We start from the raw sequence: 17,556 nt of genomic DNA on the forward strand, positions 1-17,556 counted from the left end.
ACACTTCTGAATTAGCATTTTTTTTGAGTTTTGCAAAAAAAATGCTGAAATAAATAATTGTAGACATCTATTTCTTGTAACTTTTTCCTCATCCACAAAAGCAAAACTTTTGCTACAAAAGATTTTTCCTAAAATTCTGTTTTTGAGAAATTTCTAGAAATTATAAATTTCCACTGGGCTATGTAAACTTTTGACTACAACTGTATATAATATATCATCATGGTAATTTACATTGGTTGGGCAAAAAGTACTGTCAGTATGGTTTAGGTCAGATTTATCATCTGCAAGGTGTTTACATTTAATTACATGAATTGTGAAAGTATTTCATAAAGCACTTCACAGAGGTAGGCTGTAAACTGTGCATTAGATGCAGAGTCACTTAGGACATTGATTTAACATTATAGGCAGAGTCACAACAGGACATTGATTTAAGATCTCATCCGCAGGATGGCGCACAAGGTGGTTAAGTGACTTGCTTGGGGGCACACAGTGAGTCAGTCAGTGGCATTTTGTGGGTGGGATTTGAACCGGTGACCTGGTTACGTCCTGGACTTTAACCAATGGACCACACTACCTCCAGTGAATAATGACTAGCTGCACTGCAAATGTTCTGGTCAGATGCACACTTTTCAGAAATAATGCCCTCTGCTGACCTCAGCGACCCACTGCTTGCATACAAGCACAGAATCCACCTGAACAGGATAGCTGATTCCAGGCTATTGGGTATAATATTTAATAAGTGATGTCCGTGCAAATACCGAGGGTACGCCAGTGATGACGGAACAAATAGCCTAGAATCTGTTATGATTAACTGTAACCTTAGCTACAGATAGGGACAAGTGTAATATTGCTTGCCTCTCCACAGCGGCGGCACTGTGCTCCAGCCTGTCCCTGCTCTCCCTCTCCTGGGCCCTGGTGCTACACAGCCGGGCCTCCTGTCTGATCCTGCCTGGGCACCTCAGCATGCCACCTGCCGCCCTGCTTTGCCAGCTACTCTGGAGGGCTGGCATGCTGTGGTCGAGGGTCACCACACTGGTCCTCTTCGCCAGGGCATATCATTGGTGGGTCTTCGGTGTTGGAGGTAAGTAAGTAATCATATCATTTTATTGTAGGTATTTATATAGGTGTGTTTCGTGATACAGGACCAAAAGCACTACATTGATGCAGTTTGTATAGATAAATACATGCTCCCCCTATGTCATTTATGTTTTGACTTTTATAAAACAGTCGTACTCCAGGGAGCATAAGCCTGTGATAACTGGCATGTGTGTGTATTTTATCACAGGTCTCCACTGGCTGGCCGCCTCCTTCTGGCTCGTCACACAGCAGTCAGATATTTTTAAGAATCCCTGGCACTGGCGTCTCTTCAGCTGCACCCTGGGAGCTGTTCATGTTTTTTGTTTCTTAAATGTGAAGTACGGCCCGTCCAGATTCCGCATGTCTGCGTTCTATGCGGTAAGATGCTTGCACGTTAGACACTAAAACTTTGAGGGCCCTGGACAGGGCGCTACGCTAACTTTTTTTCTAGGGCACACATTTAAGCAAAATAAATAAGTAAGTTGGCGGTACCATAACACTAGCAACAGCCCCAAACGTTACAAGACAATTTATATAGACACTTTATTGATTGCTATATTTTAATAGTAAATTAAAAGTAATCTAGCAGGCAGTTTAACATAGTATTGATGGCAGTAACCCAATTTTCACCAGGAATTCAACTGCTTTGTCAGCCCTGTCCATCTGAGCAAACCATAAAAGCAACAACTTTTGCTAATAACAAAAATAATAATAATCAGTTCCCCTGAATTTGAGTACATTTTTTATTACTGTAAGTACTTTCCCTACTGATATATGACAGTCAGGCTGGTTCAGATATATCTAGCTTGTATTAACAGTGTGTTCACTCATGAATACATATAAATCTCCCTCCTGGCATAAAAACACTATGTAGATATTCACAGATTATGTAAGATATGTTGCATTTTTGTCTTCTTCAGCAACGATGCAGTGAAACCTTAGAGGTTATGTAGAGAATATGGAATAACTGCTCTTGCCCTCTCCATTTTGTGCAGCATTTCAATAGAATGACTCGCCTGTCCATTCCTTTCTACCACTAGGTCATGCTGTTGGAAAATGCAACCCTCTTGCTTTTTGCATCAGACTTTCTGCAGGTTGCTTCGTGGGACAGCATGGGGACATCCACAGCAGTTCTGTGTAGTTTCCTTGTTGGTAAGAGATTAAAGAGGGCTGGAAATACTGGTTATCACTATGGAAACCCAATACTCTTTCCTATTCATTTTTTTTTCTTCATTTAATTTTGTTTTACCTAGAAAAAATAAAGTAGCGCTCATTTAAGGTGACAAAGATTTTTGAGAGGGGGTGTCAAGGGAAATAGGTAGACCGTGAGAAAAGTAGATATCACCTTTCCTGCGCATGGACGAATTTCTGAAATTAATTTCTGAATCTTTATTAAATGCCACATTGTACTTGAAAATGTTTCTCTAATGTATGCTACAGACATACATCTTTTTAATATGACATACGGTTAAATTAATTCATATAGACTATTTGTTGTTGTTATTTATTACCATTAAAAAGACTTGTAGTCAAGTCCTCAAACCTCGAGTAACAAGTCCTTGACTTTGAGTCCCGAGTCCGAGTCCTTGAAACAAACTCAAATCAATTGTCATTCAACTAGTGGTAGTAGTGGGGGGAACAGTTTACCTGACGGACATTGTCTGATATCCCTCAGGAAAAATGTACAAATAATAAAAAAGAAATACAAAAAAAAATTATTTCTATTTATTTTTTCTAGCTAGATTATTCTATTTGCATTCATTCATTTTCAGCATGTCTGTCACTATCTTTTCTTTTGGAACTGGAATTGGAATATTGTTTGAAAGTAACTGAAGTTTATAGATAAGCTTCAAGTTCAAGTTTGGGGACGTTGTTTTTCACTGATAGAAGCCGTGATCTGGACTATAGAGCCGGTGTAGTGTTAGAAAGTGGTACATCTCAGAATGTGGTACACGTACCAAAACTTGACCACTGTGATGTCAGAAAGTTGTACATCATTTGCGATCTGATGGGTGTTTTCCTATTGTCAAAAAGAGGTACATTTACCATTAATTATACATTGTTTTTTTGCAAACTTAAACTGGAAACAAACAATCAGTTTCTCTAAAAAGAAAAAAACAATTCACGAGAATTCCACCGCAAAGTTGCAGAAGTAAAACAAAAAAAAAAAGTACAAGACCCAATGTATTGCATATGATAAATAGTTTCATATTATTTTCATAATGGAGGAAAAATATGATAAATTATATTAAAAACAGTTTAAAAGACTGGAAAATATGATAAATGATATTAAAAATGGTGTAAAAGACTGGAAAATATGATACATTCAATTAAAAAAAGATGTAAAAGACCGAAAAACAGCATAACATGTCAGATTTTAATGGGTGCTTCCCTGCTTTCTTAGAGGAAGTTGTTTAGGCTTTCAAGAGCAGTGCGCCAAGTACCACTTTTTAATGTGTATCTGAAAATAACTTACTGACTAGCATCTACTTTGACTTCAATTCGGGTAAAAATCTGATTTAAACATTGCCGGAACTGTATATATGCCGTGTTCTTAAATAATACATTTAGTATTATTTTTACTATTTGTTTTGCAAAACAGAAATATTATGTTTCACTTTCATTGCATTTGCACTTTTATTAAGTCTAATACAACAATTATGCATTTATGAAATTGTGCCTCAGTTCATTAGATTTCAGATAATGTATTTTTTATCTTTTCTATTTTACATAAAAACATATTTTATTGATGTATTTGCCCTTTGTGTAGGTTCATAATGAATAAGAAAAATGAAGTTCACACAGACAGATTTGTATGTTGACGCTGCACCGCGTATTATGTGTTTTTCCCGCATCCATAATAAATTATTTTCATTTTAGTAAATGGTAAATGAAGTTTAGTAAATGAAGTTAAGGTAACCAGACGTCCCGTTTACACTGAGTTTACAGAGATTTACACCAAAGATAAGCGTACCTTTGGTTTTAAGAAAACTTTCTTTTTGCTGCAGCAGCAGGTGTGGCATATGATTATGTAGAAAGTCTTGATGCTCAAGCTAAAAATAAAAAGGCTAAATTGTGTTTGGTTAGGATTGAAAAATGTAATATAAAAACTATTTGTCTAGCTTGGTGTTGGTTATCAGGGTTGAGGCGCTAGCTCTGCGGCCCCCTCCAGAATTTTATTTTATATGTGTGACTCAACTCGCCCCCCACGACGCCGCCGCTGCCGCTGCCGCTGTGTGCTGCTTGCCTACTGTCAAATGAGCAATTCTGCTTCACACACCTATTATGTTTACCTAAATATTCTCTTTAACCAACCTTAATCACAAGGAAATGCTCAGTTTATAGTTTAAAAATAACTATAAAAATAATCATAAAACTATATACCAGAGATGAAGTGGGTGCTACAAATGTATGCATATGCTGAGGCCAGCTGCCATTGTGGTACGATAGCCGACGTCTTATTGATTGCAGCCAAAGCTGCCTTCTCCCTGGTTCTTTTGCCTCTGATGGAGCTTAGGCACATGTCTTTTTTTTTGCGTTGTTGTGGCGCTGCACAATACAGCAAGATTTTGGTGTATTTAAGAAACACGGAAGTCATTTTACATAAGGACTATGGGGGGTGGCCAATTGTTTTCCCCTTTGCCGCCGTTGCTAAGCATGTGACCGCAAAAGTTTCCAGCTGTTCCTCATCTTCCATCGTCTGTAAATGATCACGATAATCGTTATTTTTCGGCCGAATAAATAAAACATAAAAAATTTATCAAATTTATACTTGAACAGCAAAACAGACGGGATATGCACCAAGCTTCTAAATTTCTGGTGGGTGCCTAGAACAAACGTGTGTATAAAAATACACCTATTGTAATTTGTATATTAATTTATTATGTAGTTTTCCTATAAAATAATACATATATTTTTCCTTATTTAAACATTTGTTAATTCAAAAACGTTTACTTTCATAAAAAAAATGTTCCACCAAATGTATGAATATAACTAAGCAAAACTGTTAACGTTACCTGGAAGCATTTGTTTTTTTTTTACTTGTGTGGCGAATCTGCCATCATGATCATCAAACTAGAGGTTTTTTTTTTTTTTTTTTAGGGGTGTGTGTGTGTCTGTTGTTGTATAGGAAAATGCTGAATTTTGCACATCGCTGCTTGTATGTAGACTGTTCAATTAAATAAACCGCCTGTCCTTCCATTAAAAGATAACTCTCTTCTATTTATGCAACTACCCAATTTTTTCAATAGCAACACCATGGGAACAGGTACATATATATACAAGCTTATTTTTCCCCCGTGCGGTGCATGGGCTGCAGTACAGTACTCATGTCTTTACTGTAAAACTTAGTTTAAAGTAACGCAGCAGCAGAAGCAACAAAGTTGTTTAGGTTATAGTAAACATTTGCAATATGGTTGGGTTTTTTTGTTTTCTTTTCTTTTTGCAATTGCTTCAATTTACGTAAAAAATAATTGTGTGTCAAAATGTTTAATAGTTGAAAGTTCCACTTTTCTACAGTAATTTTACAGTGACCTAGCGTGTTTTCAGTTTTACAAACAACAATATTTGTGTTTTTATGTTAGAAAACCAGTGATGCTTTACCAGCATATTATCAAAATGAAACCATGACGTAAAGTGAAAAGACTAAACATATTGTTTAAATTCAATACTTAACTTCCCAATGTATGCAGTGCTCACAGACCATCATGTTTTACGCCTCATGCAAACAGTTGAGTGCCGCTTCCTGCTTCATTGCGTCACGGACAACAATTATGATTAGGCCAAATAAAATTAAAAAAAAATGTGTGGTTCCGGTTACTCGACCTACCCTAAATATTTTTTGCTGATAACGAGCTACATTTTTCAATAAAGTGATCACTGTGCGCGGCCTCATTTTCGCTTATGTGATTTTCCAGAAACCTTGCGCAAACAAGATCTTTGTCGGCGTCCGAGTATCGCTAAGTACCGGTAGTTGTTTTGCAAAGTAGTTGTTTGAAAAATGCGACCACATACCAGAATATATATATATATATATATGAAATTTCATTCTGTTTGATATTTTATTTTAAAACACTGAAACTCAAAATCAATTATTGCAAGGTGACATTGGTTTTATGTTGGGAAATATTTTTAAGAAAAATAAAAAACTGAAATATCTTGCTTGCATAAGTATTCAACCCCCACACATTAACCCTTTGCGGTCCATTGTCGGACTGGGTCCGACATTGCAATTATTCCTCACAGGTCCTTTGTCGGACTGGGTCCGACATCATTATAGCAACGCAATAAACGGGTGTTTAGTCGTTTTTTCTCCGGAAAAAGCAGAGAAAACCATTCAATTGCCGAGTGGTAGCGACAGGAGCCGAGACAAGTCGGAAAAAAAAAAAAAAAGGCGTATTTCATGAATAGTCATACATGGTATCAGGTATCAGATAATGGGCGTCCATAATAAACAAGCTGGCTAAGTGCGTCAGCGCACTGAGACTATCATGGACATTTGCAGAGCTTTTTTCAGATGTTATAGTAATAAAATAATGACTTGGATCGCATTATTGAGGAGTTTGGTGATAAAACGAGTGATCTGGAGATGATCGATCGGTATGTACGACTATTATTATTATTATTATTATTATTATTTATTTCTTACACAGCTGAACGCTATAGCAAACAAAAGGCTGGGGAGGGGCTGGAGATGCCTAGTGTGTGCTTTGTTGATATGCAGGGCCATTTAAACCCGTTTGACTGTGAAAAAAAATACTTTTAAACAGCGCGTATAAAATTAACTGCGCGTGTGAAAATTAATTAGACCTGGCGTGCCTGACGCGCGATTAATAAATGGACCGCAAAGGGTTAATATTTGGTAGAGCCACCTTTCGCTGCAGCAACAGCTTTAAGTCTTTTGGGGTAAGTATGTACCAGCTTTGCACACAGTGTCGGAGTGATTTTGGCCCATTCTTCTTGGCAGATTTGCTCCAGGTTGTTCAGGTTGGTTGGACGACGCTTGTGGACCGCAATTTTCAAATAGTGCCACAGATTCTCAATGGGATTGAGATCAGGACTTTGACTGGGCCACTGTAGGACATTCACCTTTTTGTTCTTGAGCCACTCCAATGTTGCTTTGGCCTTGTGCTTGGGATCATTGTCCTGCTGAAAGGTGAATTTCCTCCCAAGCTTCAGTTTTTTAGTGGACTGAAGCAGGTTCTCTTGCAGTATTTCCCTGTATTTTGCTCCATCTATTCTTCCTTCAATTTTAACAAGATGCCCAGTCCCTGCTGATGAGAAGCATCCCCACAGCATGATGCTGCCATCACCATACTTCACTGTAGGGATGGTGTGTCTTGAGGCATGGGCAGTGTTAGGTTTGCGCCACACATAGCACTTTGAGTTTTGGCCAAAAAGCTTTATCTTGGTCTCATCTGACCACAAAACCTTTTCCCACATCGCAGCTGGCTCACTCTCATGCTTTCTGGCAAACTCCAGACGTGCTTTCAGATGGTACTTTTTGAGTAACGGCTTCTTTCTTGCCACGCTCCCATACAGGCCAGTGTTATGCAGAGCTCTTGATATGGTTAACTGGTGCACCATTACTCCACTCCCAGCCACTGAACTCTGTAGCTCCTTCAAAATGATTGTTGGCCTCTCTGTGGCTTCTCTCACAAGTCTCCTTTTTGTTTGAGCGCTGAGTTTTGAGGGACGGCCTTTTCTTGGCAGTGCCTGTGTGGTGTGATGCAGCTTCCACTTCCTGATTTATTGATCCAACTGTGCTCACTGGGATATCCAAACACTTGGTCTTCATTTTCCTTCAGATTCACAGCCTGACCAATGATCCTTCAACAGTGGGGTTTTTATCCAGAAAATGTGACAGCAACTTTAATGGTTCACAGGTGGAGGCCAATGGTAATTGTGTCCTCGTTAGGGCAATTTCTTTCATCGGTGTAAACTGGGAGCTTCCACAGCACAGGGGTTGAATACTTATGCAAGCAAGATATTTCAGTTTTTTATTTTTCTTAAAAATAGCTCCCAACATAAAACCAATGTCACCTTTATAGTAATTGATTTTGAGTTTCAGTGTTTTAAAATAAAATATCAAACAGAACGAAATTTCAATGTACCATTTGTAATTTAGTAATACGAGAGAATTGGTCAGGGGTCTGAATACTTTTGCAAGGCACTGTATATATATATATGTGTGGGCAGCAGTGTGGAGTAGTGGTTAGGGCTCTGGACTCTTGAACGGAGGGTCGTGGGTTCAATCCCCAGTGGGGGACACTGCTGTTGTACCCTTGAGCAAGGTACTTTACCTAGATTGCTCCAGTAAAAACCCAACTGTATAAATGGGTAATTGTATGTAAAAATAATGTGATATCTGTATAATGTGAAATAATGTATAATGTGATACCTTGTAACAATTGTAAGTCGCCCTGGATAAGGGTGTCTGCTAAGAAATAAATAATAATTATATATATATATATATATATATATATATATATATATATATATATATATATATATATATATATATATACACACACAGACGTGCTCAAATTTGTTGGTACCCTTACAGCTCATGGAAATAATGCCTCATTCCTCCTGAAAAGTGATGAAATTAAAAGCTATTTTATCATGTATACTTGCATGCCTTTGGTATGTCATAGAATAAAGCAAAGAAGCTGTGAAAAGAGATGAATTATTGCTTATTCTACAAAGATATTCTAAAATGGCCTGGACACATTTGTTGGTACCCCTTAGAAAAGATAATAAATAATTTGATTATAGTGATATTTCAAACAAATTAGTTTCTTTAATTAGTATCACACATGTCTCCAATCTTGTAATCAGTCATTCAGCCTATTTAAATGGAGAAAAGTAGTCACTGTGCTGTTTGGTATCATTGTGTGCACCACACTGAACATGGACCAGAGAAAGCAAAGGAGAGAGTTGTCTGAGGAGATCAGAAAGAAAATAATAGACAAGCATGGTAAAGGTAAAGGCTACAAGACCATCTCCAAGCAGCTTGATGTTCCTGTGACAACAGTTGCAAATATTATTAAGAAGTTTAAGGTCCATGGAACTGTAGCCAACCTCCCTGGGCGCAGCCGCAAGAGGAAAATCGACCCCAGACTGAACAGAAGGATAGTGCGAATGGTAGAAAAAGAACCAAGGATAACTGCCAAAGAGATACAAGTTGAACTCCAAGGTGAAGGTATGTCAGTTTCTGATCGCACCATCCGTCGCTTTTTGAGCGAAAGTGGGCTCCATGGAAGAAGACCCAGGAGTACTCCACTTTTGAAAGAAAAACATAAAAAAGCCAGACTGGAATTTGCTAAAATGCATATTGACAAGCCACAATCCTTCTGGGAGAATGTCCTTTGGACAGATGAGTCAAAACTGGAGCTTTTTGGCAAGTCACATCAGCTCTATGTTCACAGACGAAAAAATGAAGCTTTCAAAGAAAAGAACACCATACCTACAGTGAAACATGGAGGAGGCTCGGTTATGTTTTGGGGCTGCTTTGCTGCGCCCGGCACAGGGTGCCTTGAATCTGTGCAGGGCACAATGAAATCTCAAGACTATCAAGGCATTCTGGAGCGAAACGTACTGCCCAGTGTCAGAAAGCTCTGTCTCAGTCGCAGGTCATGGGTCCTCCAACAGGATAATGACGCAAAACACACAGCTAAAAGCACCCAAGAATGGATAAGAACAAAACATTGGACTATTCTGAAGTGGCCTTCTAGGAGTCCTGATCTGAATCCTATCGAACATCTATGGAAAGAGCTGAAACTTGCAGTCTGGAGAAGGCACCCATCAAACCTGAGACAGCTGGAGCAGTTTGCTCAGGAAGAGTGGGCCAAACTACTTGTTAACAGGTGCAGAAGTCTCATTGAGAGCTACAGAAAACGTTTGATTGCAGTGATTGCCTCTAAAGATTGTGCAACAAAATATTAGGTTAGCAGTCCCATCATTTTTGTCCATGCCATTTTCATTTGTTTTATTATTTACAATATAATGTTGAATAAAAAATCAAAAGCAAAGTCTGATTTCTATTAAATATGGAATAAACAATGGTGGATGCCAATTACTTTTGTCAGTTTCAAGTTATTTCAGAGAAAATTGTGCAATCTTCGTTTTTTGTGGAGGGGTACCAACAAATGTGAGCATGTCTGTGTATGTGTGTGTGTGTGTGTATATATATATATATATGTTAGTGCCTATACCCCCTTGAACTTTTTTCACATTTTGTTGTGTTAGTGCCTCAGTTTCATGCATTTAAATTAGGATTTTCATCCAATTATCTACACCATACTCCACACTGTTAAGGTGGAAAAAAGGTTTTATTGAGAAAAACAATATATATTAACCCTTTGCTGTCCATTTATTAATCGCGCGTCAGGCACGCCAGGTCTAATTAATTTTCACACGCGCAGTTAATTTTATACGCGCTGTTTAAAAGAATTTTTTTTCACAGTCAAACGGGTTTAAATGGCCCTGCATATCAACAAAGCACACACTAGGCATCTCCAGCCCCGCCCCACCCTTTCGTTTGCTATAGCGTTCAGCTATGTAAGAAATAAATAATAATAATAATAATAGTCATACATACCGATCGATCATCTCCAGATCACTCGTTTTATCACCAAACTCCTCAATAATGCGATCCAAGTCATCATTTTATTACTATAACATCTGAAAAAAGCTCTGCAAATGTCCATGATAGTCTCAGTGCGCTGACGCACTCAACAAGCTTGTTTACTATGAACGCCCCATTATCTGATACCTGATACCATGTATGACTATTCATGAAATACGCCATTTTTTTTTTTTTTTTTTTTTTTTCCCCCCGACTTGTCTCGGCTCCTGTCGCTCCCACTCGGCAATTGAATGGTTTTCTCGGCTTTTTCCGGAGAAAAAACGACTAAACACCCGTTTATTGCGTTGCTATAATGATGTCGGACCCAGTCCGACAAAGGACCTGTGAGGAATAATTGCAATGTCGGACCCAGTCCGACAATGGACCGCAAAGGGTTAAAAATACAAAACTGAAAGATCATAAATGGATAAGTCTCCACCCTCCTGAGTTAATACTTGGTGGAAGCACCTTTGGCAGCAATTACAGCTGTGAGTCTGTTGGAATAGGTCTCTACCAACTTTGCACACCTAGATTTGGCAATATTTGACCATTCTTCTTTACAAAACTGTTCAAGCTCTGTCAAGTTCCTTGGGGAGCGTTGATGGACAGCAATCTTCAAGTCATGCCACAAATTTTCGATTGGATTTCGGTCGGGGCTCTGACTGGGCCACTCAAGGACATTTACCTTTTTGTTCCTTAGCCACTCCAGTGTAGATTTGGCCGTGTGCTTTGGGTCGTTGTCATGCTGAAAGGTGAACTTCTGTCCCAGTTTCAGCTTTCTTGCAGAGGGCAGCAGGTTTTCCTCAAGGACTTCTCTGTACTTTGCTCCATTCATTTTCCCTTCTATCCTGACAAGTGCCCCAGTCCCTGCCGATGAGAAACATCCCCATAACATGATGCTGCCATCACCATGCTTCACAGTAAGGATGACGTTCTTTGGGTGATGCGCTGTGTTGGGTTTGCGCCAAACAACGCTTTGCATTTAGGCAAAAAAGTTCCATTTTAGTTTTGTCAGACTACAAAACTTTTTGCATCACGGCTACAGAATTTCTTTTTTTGCACACTTCAAATGGGATTCAAGGTGGGCTTTCTTGAGTAATGGCTTCATTCTTGCCATCCTACCATTCAGGCCAGATTTGTGGAGTGCTTGGGATATTGTTGTCACATGCACACTTTGACCAGTCTTGGCCATAAAAGCCTGTAGCTCTTGCAAAGTTGCCATTGGCCTCTTGGTAGCCTCTCTGATCAGTCTCCTCCTTGCTCGGTCATCCAGTTTGGAGGGACGGCTTGATCTAGGCAGGGTCTTGGTGGTGCTATACACCTTCCACTTCTTAATCGTCTTGACCATGCTCCAAGGGATATTAAAGGCCTTTGATATTTTCTTTATACCCATCCCCTGATTTGTGCCTTTCAACAACTTTGTCCCGGAGTTCTTTTGAAAGCGCCTCGGTGCTCATGGTTGAGTCTTTGCTTTGAAATGCACTACCCAGCAGAACCTACAGGAACTGCTGAATTGATCCTGAAATCATGTGAATCACTACAATTTAACAAAGGTGGAGGCCACTTAACTTGGTGTGTGATTTTGAAGGCGATTGGTTACACCTGAGCTAATTTAGGATTGCTATTACAAGGGGGTGGACACTTATCTAACCAAGCTATTTCAGTTTTTATTTATAATTAATTTTCTACAAATCTCTAGAATGTTTTTTTCACTTGGAAGTTGTGGGGTAGGATGTGTAGATAAATGAAAAAAAAAAACTATTTTAATGCATTTTAATTCCAGGCAATAAGGCAACAAAAGGTGAACATTTTGAAAGGGGGTGAAGACTTTCTATAGGCACTGAATATATAGACACACACAGTGGGTAATCAGGGAAATATGCAAATTTCAGCATTACACGAGCCAATCAAATCACGTGAAAGTCACCTAAAGGGTACTACATTCACAGCGTTTTAAAGTAAAAAGCTGAAATTTGCATATTTCCTGATTACCCATTGTTCTCTATTCATTCTTATTATTATTATTATTATTTATTTCTTAGCAGACGCCCTTATCCAGGGCGACTTACAATCGTAAGCAAATACATTTCAAGTGTTATCACAATACAAATATCACAATACAAATAATACAATAAGAGCAAGAAATACAATAAATTTTGTTCAAGTGTGACAAACCACAATTCAATAATACAGCAGATAATAGTGATAGTTATATCAGGATATGATTAAATAGTGATAGTTACATCAGGATATGATTAAATACAAAATACTACAGGTTAAACACTTGGCAGATTACAGTATTCTGAAGTACAGGATTAGATGCAGTAAAATAGGGGGCAGATAAGAGCAAAATAAAGCACATTTACATGAAGGGTGATAGTGTCCCAGGATACAAACAGAGGAGTTCTACAGGTGCTGTTTGAAGAGGTGAGTCTTAAGGAGGCACCGGAATGTGGTCAGGGACTGGGCAGTCCTGACATCTGTAGGAAGGTCATTCCACCACTGCGGAGCAAGGGTGGAGAAGGAGCGGGCTCTGGAGGCAGGGGAGCGTAGCGGAGGTAGAGCTAGTCTTCTAGTGCAGACGGAGCGGAGAGGTCGAGTGGGGGTGTAGGGAGAGATGAGGGTCTGGAGGTAGCTGGGTGCAGTCTGGTCAAGGCATCTGTAGGCTAGTACAAGAGTCTTGAACTGGATGCGAGCGGTGATCGGGAGCCAGTGGAGTGAGCGGAGTAGTGGAGTAGTGTGGGCGAAGCGAGGCAGAGAGAACACCAGGCGGGCAGCAGAGTTCTGGATGAGCTGGAGCGGACGGGTGGCGGACGGGACGAATCGGCAAGTGCGTGCCAGAGTGGAGATATGCTGGGAATAAGAGAGGCAGGGGTCCAGGGTGACTCCAAGGTTCTTAGCGGAGGAAGAGGGAGAGAGTGTGGTAGATTCCAGAGGAACAGAGATAGAGAGATCAGAGGAGGGGGAGGAGGAGGGAAAGAAAAGGAGGTCAGATTTAGAGAGGTTGAGTTTGAGGTGATGCGAGTGCATCCTGGAGGAAATAGCAGACAGACAGGAAGAGATACGGGAGGAGATGGTGGAATCAGAGGTGGGGAAGGAGAGGAAAATCTGAGCATCATCAGCATAGAAATGGTATCAGAAACCATAGGATGCGATGAGGGGGCCCAGGGAGCAGGTGTAGAGAGAGAACAGGAGAGGACCCAAGACTGACCCTTGGGGGACTCCAGTTAAGAGAGGGTGAGGTGTGGAGGTTGCTCCACGCCAGGTTACCTGGTAAGTGCGGTTGGAGAGGTAGGAGGAGAACCAGGCCAGAGCAGTGCCAGAGATCCCCAGGTCACCAAGAGATGATAGTAGAATAGAGTGATCAACAGTGTCAAAGGCAGCAGAGAGGTCGAGGAGAATTAGGACAGAGGAGAGAGAGGCAGCTCGGGCACACTTAAGTGAGTTGGTGACAGACAGGAGGGCGGTTTCAGTGGAGTGAGCAGAGCGGAAGCCAGATTGGAGAGGGTCAAGCAGAGAGTGGTTGGACAGGAAAGCAGAGAGCTTTTTGAGGAGGGGAGTGATGGAGGCTTTTTTGAAGGCAGAGGGAAAGATACCAGAAAGTAGAGAGGTGTTGAGGAGGGAGGAGATGAAGGGGAGTAGAGCAGGAGCAGCAGCTTAAAAGAGGTGAGTGGGGAGGGGGTCCAAGGCACACGTGGTGGGTTTGTGACCCTGGAGCAGGGAGGAGAGGTCAGAGTCTGCGAGGGGCAAGAAGGTGGAGAAGGAGGGCCAGTTAGTAGGGGATGTAGTGGGTGTAGGGGTTGGAGCAGGAGGGGGTGCGGGGGAGGGAGAGGTGTTAAAGAGTTTGCGGATATCTGAGATTTTAGAAGAGAAGGAGGCAAAGTCATTAGGGGAGATAGAGGAGGGAGGAGGAGGGGGGAGGGTTTAGGAGGGAGGAGAAGGTAGAGAATAGTTTACGTGGGTTGTTAGTGGAGGCTTGGATTACAGATTGGAAATAAGTACATTTAGCAGAGGAGAGAGTAGAGGAGAAAGAGGAGAGGAGAGTGCGGTAGAGGTCTAGGGCAGCAGGGAGTTTGGTTCTCTTCCATTTCTTTTCAGCAGATCGCAGTGTGATTCTTGCCGAGCGGAGCGCAGAGGAGAGCCAGGGATGGGGAGGGGAGGGGCGAGCAGGTCGGGAGGTGAGGGGACAGGGAGTCGAGGGAGGAGGTGAGTGAGGAGAAGAGGGTGGAGGTAGCAGAGTCTACGGAGAGTTGTGAAAAAGGAGTCGATAGGAGGGAGGTGAGAGAGAGCAGTGGAGGCAAGGACAGAGGGGGAGAGAGATCGGAGGTTACGGCGAGAGGTGACAGTGGGGGTAGGAGGAGCAGGGAGAGGTGGGAGAGACAAAGAGATGAAATAGTGATCAGAGAGGTCCAGGGGGGTGACAGAGAGGGTGGAGGGGCAGCAGGCCCTGGAGAAGGTGAGGTCCAGTTGACGGCCAGCTTTGTGGGTAGGAGGGGATGGAGAGAGACAGAAGTAGAAGGAGTGAAGGAGAGGGAGGAATCCAGCAGAGTGGCTGGGGTTGGAGAGATGGATGTTGAAGTCACCCAACAGGACAGTTGGGGTAGACAGAGAGGGGAGGGAGGAGAGTAGATAGTCGAGTTCATCCAGAAAGTGAGTGAGAGGCCCAGGGGGGCGGTACAGAACAATGAGCAGGAGTTGACAGGGAGAGGTTAGTTGGACTGCATGAAATTCAAAGGTATTGACAGAGAGTGAGGTGAGATCGGAGGGGACAGAAAAGAGTAAGGAGGGAGAGAGGAGAAGACCCGTCCCACCTCCTCGTCCAGTGAGACGCAGGGTATGGGACAGGACGTAGAGAGCGGACAGGGCAGCAGGAGTAACAGTGTTATCAGGGGACAGCCAGGTTTCAGTGAGAACAAGGAAATCGAGCGAGAGGTGGGAGGCAAAGGCAGATATGAAATCAGCTTTGTTAGCAGAAGAGTGTTCATTGCTTTCACTCTCCTTTAACTCGAAAGCTACTTGTTTTATATATATATATATATATATATATATATATATATATATATATATATATATATATATATATATATATATATATATACACAGTACTGTGCAAAAGTTTTAGGCAGGTGTGAAAAAATGCTGTAAAGTAAGAATGCTTTCAAAAATAGACATGTTAATAGTTTATATTTATCAATTAACAAAATGCAAAGTGAGTGAACAGAAGAAAAATCTACATCGTCAATATTTGGTGTGACCACCCTTTGCCTTCAAAACAGCATCAAAACATCTTGGAGAACTAACCACAGTTCTTCTGTGGATTTAGGCAGCCTCAGTTGCTTCTCTTTCTTCATGTAATCCCAGACAGACTCGATGATGTTGAGATCAGGGCTCTGTGGGGGCCATACCATCACTTCCAGGACTCCTTGTTCTTCTTTACGCTGAAGATCTTAATGACTTTCTTAATGACTTTCGCTATATGTTTGGGGTTGTTGTCATGCTGCAGAATAAATTTGGGGCCAATCAGATGCCTCCCTGATGGTATTGCATGATGGATAAGTATCTGCCTGTACTTCTCAGCATTGAGGGGACCATTAATTCTGACCAAATCCCCAACTCCATTTGCAGAAATGCAGCCCCAAACTTGCAAGGAACCTCCACCATGCTTCACTGTTGCCTGCAGACACTCATTCGTGTACCGCTCTCCAGCCCTTCGGCGAACAAACTGCCTTCTGCTACAGCCAAATATTTCAAATTTTGACTCATCAGTCCAGAGCACCTGCTGCCATTTTTCTGCACCCCAGTTCCTGTGTTTTCATGCGTAGTTGAGTCGCTTGGCCTAGTCTTCCATGAAGGCCACTTCTGACCAGACTTCTCCGAACAGTAGATGGGTGTACCAGGGTCCCACTGTTTTCTGCCAATTCTGAGCTGATGGCACTGCTGGACATCTTCCGATTGCGAAGGGGAGTAAGCATGATGTGTCTTTCATCTGCTGCAGTAAGTTTCCTTGGCCGACCACTGCGTCTACGGTCCTCAACGTTGCCCGTTTCTTTGTGCTTCTTCAAAAGAGCTTGGACAGCACATCTGGAAACCCCTGTCTGCCTTGAAATTTCTGCCTGGGAGAGACCTTGCTGATGCAGTATAACTACCTTGTGTCTTGTTGCTGTGCTCAGTCTTGCCATGGTGTATGACTTTTGACAGTAAACTGTCTTCAGCAACCTCACCTTGTTAGCTGAGTTTGGCTGTTCCTCACCCACTTTTATTCCTCCTACACAGCTGTTTCTGTTTCAGTTAATGATTGTGTTTCAACCTACATATTAAATTGATGATCATTAGCACCTGTTTGGTATAATTGTAAATCATACACCTGACTATATGCCTACAAAATCCCTGACTTTGTGCAAGTGTACCTAGAAGAATTGATGCTGTTTTGAAGGCAAAGGGTGGTCACACCAAATATGGATTTGATTTAGATTTTTCTTCTGTTCACTCACTTTGCATTTAGTTAATTGATAAATATAATCTATTAACATGTCTATTTTTGAAAGCATTCTTACTTTACAGCATTTTTTCACACCTGCCTAAAACATTTGCACAGTACTGTGTGTGTGTGTATATATATATATATATATATATATATATATATATATATATATATATATATATATATAGTGCCGTGAAAAGTATTTGCCCCCTGTCTGATATTCTGCATTTTTGCATATTTTTGACACTGCATGTTATCAGATCTTCAACCAAAACCTAATATTAGATAAAAGGGACCCTGAGTGAACAAATAACACAACAATTGATACATATTTCATTTATTTATTAAAGAAAGTTATGCAACACCCAAT

General features: G+C 41.0%; 1 protein-coding gene across 2 annotated transcripts in view; it reads left to right on the plus strand.

Moving 5' to 3' along the window:
- The window catches only part of LOC117410774 (XK-related protein 5), an 84,593-nt gene that overhangs the window by 28,951 nt on the left and 38,086 nt on the right, over positions 1-17,556 (plus strand). For both annotated transcript variants that reach the window (XM_034017566.3, XM_059025355.1), the window contains 3 exons: positions 866-1,081; positions 1,286-1,455; positions 2,118-2,229. In XM_034017566.3, coding sequence (XP_033873457.1) covers positions 866-1,081; positions 1,286-1,455; positions 2,118-2,229 — 498 coding nt within the window. The remainder of the gene's footprint in view (positions 1-865; positions 1,082-1,285; positions 1,456-2,117; positions 2,230-17,556) is intronic.

This window comes from Acipenser ruthenus, chromosome 6 (assembly GCF_902713425.1).
Source record: "Acipenser ruthenus chromosome 6, fAciRut3.2 maternal haplotype, whole genome shotgun sequence".
Taxonomy (NCBI): domain Eukaryota; kingdom Metazoa; phylum Chordata; class Actinopteri; order Acipenseriformes; family Acipenseridae; genus Acipenser; species Acipenser ruthenus.